Source organism: Nannospalax galili, unplaced genomic scaffold (assembly GCF_000622305.1).
Source record: "Nannospalax galili isolate Female #2095 unplaced genomic scaffold, S.galili_v1.0 scaffold548, whole genome shotgun sequence".
NCBI lineage: Eukaryota > Metazoa > Chordata > Mammalia > Rodentia > Spalacidae > Nannospalax > Nannospalax galili.
Window position 1 is genome coordinate 1,228,933 of NW_008358999.1, and position 9,151 is coordinate 1,238,083.

Here is a 9,151-nt window from a genome sequence, read left to right on the forward strand (position 1 = left end):
CTGGTTCTAGTGTGACTATGAAAGAGATTAACTCAACTATTCTAGGCCATACAAATAATACTTGGTGGAAAAGAGGTCAGAGTCTCAGATGTCTGGGCTCTGAGCCTTGGCCCTGTTTAGAAAACTCTAAATTCAATTTTGATTCTGAAGTTCTAAGGCCCACCTTAGTTTTGAATGTGTATGGTGTTGTTTTAGTGGCATAGGCCTAGGGTCACAATCTTGGGATGGGTGTCTGGTAGAAGACTTCTCTCAGCAGTAAGGTGCTAAGTAACATTACTCTTGGCTCTATCTAACATTTAGACATATTCACCATGGATTTTGCTGTTGTTTTGTGACAAGGTTTCACTATGTTGCCCAGGCTGGCCTAGAACTTGGGATCCTCCTGCCTCAGCCTCCCTAATGTTGGAATTACAGGTGTGTGTCACCATGCCCAGTTTAGGAAAGTTATTTTAAAACATACATAAATACTTTCAACATTAAAAAAAATGGATATATAGAACTTGTTTGGCATTTGGTTTGTTTTTTTAAAGTGTTTTATTTTTATTTGTGTGTGTGTGTGTGTGTGTGTGTGTGTGCGTGTGTGCGCGCGCGCGCACGCTTGAGACAGCAGAAGAAATATAAGCTCCCTTGGAGCTGGAGTTACAGGCAGTTGTGAGCTGCCCAATGTGGATGCTGGGACCTGAACTTGGTTCCTCTGGAAGAGCAGTCAGGGTCTCCCTGTAGCCCCAGCTGGCCTTGATCTTACAGAGATCAACTAGCCTCTTCAACTTGGGTGCTATGATTAAAGGTGTGTGCTGCTGTGCCCAGCCTGGTTTGATTTTTTTGAGACAGGGTCTTACAGGTCTGCATAGAAGACTGTCTCAAAAAAACAAAACATAACAAAACAAATTAAAAAAAAACCCCAAAACAAACAAAAACCCAAAACCAGACAACAATAAAGCTTTTTTTTTCTATAGCTAGCTTTTAACTGCTAAGTACTAGCTATGCCAGGTAAAAGAGATTCTGTGTCAGTTGTAAACACACTTCCTCTGAAAGTTCTAGTAATTTGTACCTGTGTCCCAGCTAATATGTTAGCCTTGATATCATGATGATTATATCCAGGTAAAGAAATATTATCATTGATAATATTGATTTCCCTGTATTTAAGAATTGATTTGTGCTGGGCTTGGTGGTGCATGCCTTTAATCCCAGCACTCAGGAGGCAGAAGCAAGCAGATCTCTGTGAGTTCAAGGCCAGCCTGTTCTACATAGTGAGTTCCAGGCCAGCTGGGGCTACAGAGAGACCCTGTCTCAAAAAGACCAAAAAAAAAAAAAAAATTGATTTGTATGAGCTGCACTGATTCGTTCCTTAAAGCAAAGAATATTTGCTTAGGAGTGGTGAATGGCTCATAGGATAAACACATGTGTAAGCAAGCATCTGCTTGGTCAACATAGCTGTGAATTTTTGTGTCTGGGTGGTGGGCCTGGGCAAATTCTTAATGAAATCTCTCAAAGAAAATACCTTCCCTTGAGCCCCAAAGTCAGCCAATGCTGCAGAAATGTATTGGTGAGGTTATCTGTGCTTCCCTCCGACTTTCCACCTGTCCCCATCTCTGCGCAAATAACAGGCCCCACCAGTAGGTGACTTACCTGCCAGGGCCAGCTGTTGGGTGTGGCATTTTCACCTCCTACCACCCTGCTCGCATCAGGATCCAAAGCGGGGATCCCGCAGATGAGAGCTGGGAAAAGAGAGAAAAGTTATGTGTCGGAGACAGCGACCTATGTAAAGGCAAAACCCAAACCCAGATAGGAGGCCCTTGCTCTGGGAGAGACCCAAGGTCTTAGAGGCCTGCCCTTTGCTCCACTTGCTAGGCTGTCTTTAAACTTCCTAGGTAGCCCAGGCTGGGCTTGAATTTATGATCCTCCTGTCTCAGCCTCCTGAGGACTAGGATCACAGGAGTGTGCCACCAAACCCTGCACCGCTTCTTTGAAAGGCAATTCCTGCCTCCTTATAACTAAGCGACTGAATGCGATGGGAGAGGGGACGGCAGCGCCACATTTCCAGCCTCACCAGTGAATGGAAAAGTCCCGCCTCTGGGTGAGAGAGCTTACCTCCGGCCAACACAGACAGCAACAGAGTTCTGATCATGGTGTGTCCGTGGACAACTGTAGGTTGGGCTCTGGCTGAGCCCTAGTTTTATGAGTGGGGCTTATCGGCAGGGGAAGCAGAAGTGTGCAAGATGGAGATTTTCCCAAAGCCCAGTGGACTAAAGGGCTGGTGTCCAAATATTTTGTTTTCCATTTTCTCCCACGGGCCATATTGGAAATACATTGAGAAACGTGCCAAAGCCAGATACTGAAAAATGGATTCTGCTGGGTAGGGTGGCACACACTTGTGATTCTACTACTAGGGAGGTGGAGGCAGGGGGATCAGGAGTTCAAGATCATCCTTGACTACACAGAGTGTTTGAGGCCAGTCTGGGCTATGCAAGACCCTGTCTCACTCCCTGCTCTCCCCACAAAGAAAGAAATATAGATTCTATGTACTTTCAAATGATTATGCTGTATGTTAGGGGATGGAGAACAATATTGCTAGCTGGACCTTGGAGTTGTGTTTTCAGAAGAAAAGAGGAAGCCAGTTTGTTGTTGAGTGAACAGCATTTGAGGCCAGTGGCTCTCCATGGGGCCGACTAGGCTGCCAGGGAACATTTGACAGTGTCTGTTGTGGCTCGGGGTTGGGTGCTACTGGCATCTGGTAGAAGAGAGGCTGCCTTTAGGGCACAGGACATCAAAGGGATTCTGAACAAGCAAGGATGCTGGACTGAGAATTCTGCCACAGACCAGGTGGTGACTGGCTATGTGACCTTGGGTGTGCCCTGTGGGTCTCCAGGCCTAGAGCTGCCTCTTGGTGGGACAAGAAGAGCAAACCTTTGCTATCAGTGTTCTGGGAAGGTTTTCAAAGCATAAAGAACATGCTTTCTTAGAAGAGGGCCAGGGGGCTGGACAGTTGGCTCAGCGGTTAAGAGCACTGACTGCTCTTGTAGAGGACCTGGGTTCGATTCCCAGCACCCACATGGTGCTTACGAACCGTCGTTAACTCCAGTTCCAGGGGAATCTGAAACCCTCTTCTGACCTCTGAGGCATTGCACGACACGGGTGCACTCACTTACATGCAGGCAATACACTCATACACATAAAATAAAAATAATAAATAACATAGTTTTAAAAAATTAAAAAAAAAAAGGGCCAGATGGATCTACCCAAGAGGACCCAGTGCTGAGTAAAGGAGAATGGGTCAGAGGAGGGCTTTATGGGGATGGATCGGATGATTTCGCTGAATAATTAATTAGCTAGTTAATTAGGTAATTGTGTTGTGTATGTGCGTGTGTGTGTGTGTGTGTGTGTGTGTGTGTGTGTGTGTGGGTCTCAGGACAACCTGACATGTGCGTCCACACCTGAAAAGGCCAAAGAGGAACATCAGGTGTTTTCCTCTATTGTTCTCAGCCTTATTTTTTGAGACACGGTCTCTCACTGAACCTGAAGCTTGAAGGTTAGGCTAGGCTGGCTGGCCAGCAAGCTCCCAGCACCTGCCTCTCTCCGAACCTTCCAGTATTGGGGTTTCAGGCATGCCTGGCTGTGCCTGGCTTTTACGTGAGTGTTAGGGATTTGAGCACAACACGTGCTCTTACCACTGAGCCATCTCCCCACCTCCTACTTTACTTATGATTTTATTGGGGTAGAGGTTTTAGACAAGATTTCACTCCTTCGTCCACACTGTCCTAGAATTCACTATGTAGCCCAGGCTGCTTCTAACTCAAAGAAGTCCTCCTGCCTCAGTCTCCCATGTGCTGGGAACACAGACGTGTGCCACCCCACACAATAATCAGATGTATTTTATTGTCTGCTTTCAAGACAATAGCAGTTTGGATTTTCTCCGTCTTCCAAGGGGGGCTAAAGGAAGACCGTATTAGGAAGGGCTCAAAGAGGCAGGAAGTGGCCCTCAAATGCCTTTACATTTCTTATGTAATTTAAGCCTTAGGCAACCTGCAAGTAAGTTCATTATTTCAGACAAGAAGCTGAAGTTTAGAGAGGTAAAGTGAGTTGCCCAGGATCATACAGCTTCTGAGTGACAGAATGAAGATCCTATCCTCTGATGGTCTGATTCCAAAGCCAGTCCCTAGCACTTCACAACCCCCTCTGCTGGTGGGGGTGGGTACATGATAGCCTTTCTCCCTCTCCTCAGGCCATCACTTTCCCTGTTGTCTGTAGAGCAGAGCCAGGCAGGCCAGGAGCAGTGGAACAGTCCTGCTCTGGGTCACAGACTCTCACAGACTCGACTTTTTCCCCAGCCTGAAAAGCAGAAGGGAAAGTGGATTTTAATTATTTTATTTTATTTATTTTATTTTTTATTTTTACTTTATGTGTATGCGTGTATTTCCTGAACGTAGGTAAGTGCACCCATGTCGTGCAATGCCCGTGGAGGTCAGAAGAGGCTGTTGGATCCCCTTTGCCCCTTTGACTGGAGTTACAGACAGTTGTTAGCTGCCATGTGGGTGCTGGGAATTGAACCTGGGTCCTCTTTAAGAGCAGCCAGTGCTCTGAACTACTGAGCCATCTCTCTAGCCCTTATTATTATTATTATTTTTTTAAAGAGATTTACTTTCATTTAAGAATTGTGTATACGTATCTAGGTGTCTGTGTGGGGGTATGTGCATGAAGTCAGGAGGAGATGGATCCCCTGGAGCTAGAGTTACAGATGGTTGTGAGCCAACTGACGTGGGTGCTGAGAACCAAACTTGAGTCCTTTGCAAGAGCAGCAAACACTCTTAACCTCTGAGCCATCTCTCCAGACTCTGGACTTCAATGCTTAAGACATGAACTCAAGTCCTTGCAAGTGAGTTCTGACACTGGTTTAGACAAGTTACCAGTCTTTTGGGCCTTAGTTTCCTAGATAAGAGTTCAGACCCACACCAGACATGATGGTTCCTGCCGCTAATCCCAGCATTTGGGAAGTAGAAGCAGAAGGATCAGGAATTCAACACCAGCCTGAGCTGCATGAGACCCTGTTTCAAACAAACAAACAAACAAACAAACAAACAAACAAGATAAGAATAAAAATAAAAGGGCTGGAGATGTAGCTTAGTTGTAAAGTGCTTGCTTGGCATGTAGCTCTGGGTTGGATCCCCAGCATTGCATAAAATTGGGTGTGGTAGGACAGGCCTGTAATCCTAGTACTTGGGAGGTAGAGGCAGGCTAATCAGATGTTTAAGATCATCTTCAGCTATGTAGCAAGTTCAAGGCCAGGCTGGGCTATGTGAAACCCTGTCTTAAAATAACGGAGGAGGAGGGGAAGCATCATCATTATCATCAAGGCCCAGTTGCAGGGCTACTGTATCCATACGAAACTGAGGGTGAATGAACCTTGGGGTACCCCAAGAGTCCTGCAAAGTTAAAGGTGCCAGGGTGCATAAGCCTATTGGATTGGAAGTCATGGGACCCAAGCTCCATTCCAGCTCTACTCTTAGTGCCCTGTCACATGTTGAACTATTGTTTATAACCACAGAGGTCAGGAAAGCGGCCATTTCGGAAGTATCAACTTTTTCTTAAAGGTCAAGGTGAGTTTGATATTATTCTCCAGGTGTTTGCTTTAATATCAAAATAGTTTTCCTGAGATGGGGCCACTGAACAAACAGCAGTTTGGCACATGTGTGAGCATGCTGTGTGACCTTGGGCAAACCAGGCAGACTCTCTGGGTGAGGACTTCCCAGCTACAAAATGGAAAGAAACATACACGCAGTTCCCTAGCCCCTGGGATTAAATCTAGGGCTCTGAGCACTCAAGGCAGGAACCCTAGCTCTGGGCTCTATCTCCAGCCCCCTATCCAGTATACTTTACCATCTTTGCTACAGAGCCTAGAAAGGGACACAAAACTTCACCCAAAGAAACTTAAGTAAAAAAGATTCACTGAGTCACAAAATGAAAAAGTCTTGAAGCAGAGCTGGCTTTAGGGGTGGCTGGATTTAGTGTTCTGAAGCCCAGGACTCAACTTCTCTGTCTTTTGGTTCTGCCTTCCATAGTCAGTTTCACTCTTATAGTCCATGGAGAATTCTGGGGCAGCTCCTGGTTCTGTCTTTTTGGGGGTCAAGACCACTGCAGGAATCTCTGGCTCAGGGTTTCTCTATTGTGGCAATATTGGTATCGTAGGCTGGGTGGCTCCCCACCCTCCTCTACTGGAGATTGAAGCCAGGGCCTTCCAGACCCTTCAAGACATGCTGCAAGGTCTCTACCACTGAGCCAGATTCCCAGCCATCTTTTTACTTTATATTTTGAAACAGAGTCTTGCTAAGTTGCCCAGGCTGGGCTTGAATGTTGAAGCCTGGACAGGTCTTCACCTTGCAGTCCTCTAGCCTTGGCCTCCCAGTAGTTGGGATTTCAGACCAGTACCACCAAAATTACATGGCTGATTCCCTTCCTTCCTTCCTTCCTTCCTTCCTTCCTTCCTTCCTTCCTTCCTTCCTTCCTTCCTTCCTTCCTTCCTTCCTTCCTTCCTTCCTCCCTCCCTCCCTCCCTTCCTTCCCCTCTTTTTTAAAAATTAAATTTAATGTTATTTATTATTTTTATTTTCTGTGTATGAGTGTATTGCCCGTATGTATGCATGTGCACCCCAAGTCCTGCAATGCCCATGGAGGCCAGAAGAGGGTATCAGATTCTCCTAGAACTGGAGTTACTGACAGTTGTTGGTCGCCATGTGGGTTTTGGGAAACAAACCCAGGTCCTTGGCAGGAGCAGCCAGTGCTCTTAACTGCTGAGCCATCTCTCTAGCCCCCCTCCTTTCTTTTTTTTGAGGCTGGATCTCATGTACTCAGGCTAACTCAATGTAGCCAAGGATGGTCTTGAACTTCTGAGCTGCTTACCTCCAGAGGGCTGGAATTATACATGTGAGCCTCCCACAACTGGTTTATTCAGTAGTGGGGATCAAAACCAGGATTTCCATGCATGCAGGAAAGCATTAGACAAACTGAGCTATATGCCCTCCCCACCACCTGTGTTTTTAGAAAAAAATTATTATTTTTATTTTATGTGTATGCATGTATTGCCTGCATGTAGATAAGTGCACCCGTGTTGTGCAATGCCCGAGGAGGACAGAAGAGGCTGTTGGATCCCCTGGGACTGGAGTTAGAGACAGTTGCTAGCTGCCATGTGGGTGCTGGGATTCGAACCCCGGTCTTCTGCAAGAACAGTCAGTGTCTTACCTGCTGAGCCATCTCTCCAGCCCCATCCAGCTGCGTTTTGTGCTGGGGGTGCTTGGTGTGTTAGTGCAGGAGTCTAGAAAACATCCTTGGTCTCACCCATTAGACACCATCCCCAGTTTGACAACCAAAAATGTCTCTACCCACTGCCATATGCATCCTGGGAATGCCACCCCTTTCCCCTCCCGTTTGTTGCTGTCATTTTATGTGAGCACACACGGGAATTTTTCCCACACGAGTTGATTGGGCCTGCTTGTGGCCAACATGACCACCCCAGAATCACTTGCTATGGCAGGGAAGGGATGCTGTGCAGGGATGGGTCAGGCCTGGAGCATGCTCCATCTTTGGTCTTGGTAGGGAGGTATCCTGGCCAGATTTAGTGTCAACTTGACACACCTGGGTTGAGGCCTCAGTTGGGGAATTGCCTCCATTGGACATGTGGCCATGTCTGTGGGGCATCTTCTTGATTATTGAGTGATGTGGGAGGGCCCAGCCCACTGTGGGTGGTGCCACCCCTGGGCAGGTGGGCCTATGCTGTATAAGAAAGCAGACTGAGCATGGGTCAGGGGAGCAAGCCAGTAAGCAGCGTTCCTCCATGGCCTGTGCTCCAGCTCCTGCCTCCAGGTTCCTGCCTGAGTTCTTACCTTGATGAACTGTGACCCAGGAGGTGTAAGCCAAATAAACCCTTCCCTCCCCAAGTTGGTATTGGTCAAAGTGTTTTGTCACAGCAATGCAGAAACAAAGTAGAACAGTGCTCTCATAAAAGAGGCCTAGCCAGATGCAGTGGCACATACCTTTAATCCCAATTTTTGGAAGGACTGTGGAAGCGTTTGGGACTTTGGGCTGGAAAAGCCATTGAGTGCTCAGAGTTTGTTGCTGTGGAGCTTGGAACAGTTATGCTGAAAGACAATGGAGGCCTAGCTTGTGAAGCTTCAAAGGGAAGCGGAGACCATCAGGGCTGTTCTTGTGATGTTTTGAATTGAGAATCTGTGGGTTCTGGTCAGCTGGGGCTGAAGAATCAGCTGTGATTAAGAAGAGACCAGAACCTGAAGTAAAAGCTTTGCTTTACTGGGACAATTGATGCTGGTTTGCTGGGGCTGAAAAATCAGCTGTAAGTAACAAGAGACCAGCATCGCTGTGGTGAAATCTTCTGGGAAGTATTTCCTCAGGGTCAGCATACAGAAGCTCTGGTCTAGAGGGAGCCAGAGGCTTCATCTCAAGCTGGAAGCAGGACTTGGTAATGTGTAAAGAGTTTCCTGCATGGTTCTGGTGTTGAAAGTGTGAAGGGGTCACAGGATTGAAGGGACCCCTTCAATCCTGGGTCTTCACTGCAACTGAGGCTGCATTTTATGGAGAGAATCTGAGGCGTTGCACCCCAAGAAGCCAGAAGAGGCCATTGGTGAGGGTGCAGTCTCAGTTTCAGTGGGGACCTCAGCTTCTTGGAGATGGCAGGACCATGGGGTGACCACCAAGGGTATCAGCAGGTATGGAATGGAGCCGGCCTGGGTCTGCGAGATGAGTTGTGTGTGCTGTGGACAGTGAGTCAGAGCAGTGGAGCTGCCAGAACCCTTTGGAGGCCAGAAGATTGTGAATGAATCCCAGATGTCCAGCCATGAGCTACTTTGCTGGACTTTGGTTTTGCTTAGGTGTGCCTGATTCTTCCCTTTGAAATAAGACAGTACTTGTTTTAGATTTTACAGAAGCCCACAGTTAAGAGACTTTTTAAAAAGACTGAACTTTTAAGTGGATTTTTCTTTTTTAGGACTGAGAGGCTTTTAAGGTTGTACTGTAATGTTGCGATTTTTTTTTTTTGGGTCTTTTTGAGACAGGGTCACCCTGTAGCCCCAGATGTCCTGGAACTCACTCTGTAGACCAGGCTGGCCTTGAACTCACAGAGATCTGCCTACCTCTGCCTCCCGAGT

The 9,151-nt window shown here is 47.0% G+C and overlaps 1 protein-coding gene across 1 annotated transcript in view; it reads right to left on the minus strand.

Moving 5' to 3' along the window:
- The window catches only part of LOC103725345 (chymotrypsin-like elastase family member 2A), a 24,805-nt gene extending 22,662 nt beyond the window's left edge, over positions 1 to 2,143 (minus strand). The window contains exons 1-2 of the mRNA XM_029558416.1: positions 2,092 to 2,143; positions 1,630 to 1,718 (exon numbers count right to left, since the gene is read on the minus strand). Coding sequence (XP_029414276.1) covers positions 1,630 to 1,718; positions 2,092 to 2,128 — 126 coding nt within the window. The 5' untranslated portion in view covers positions 2,129 to 2,143. The remainder of the gene's footprint in view (positions 1 to 1,629; positions 1,719 to 2,091) is intronic.
- Positions 2,144 to 9,151: the final 7,008 nt, after the last annotated feature.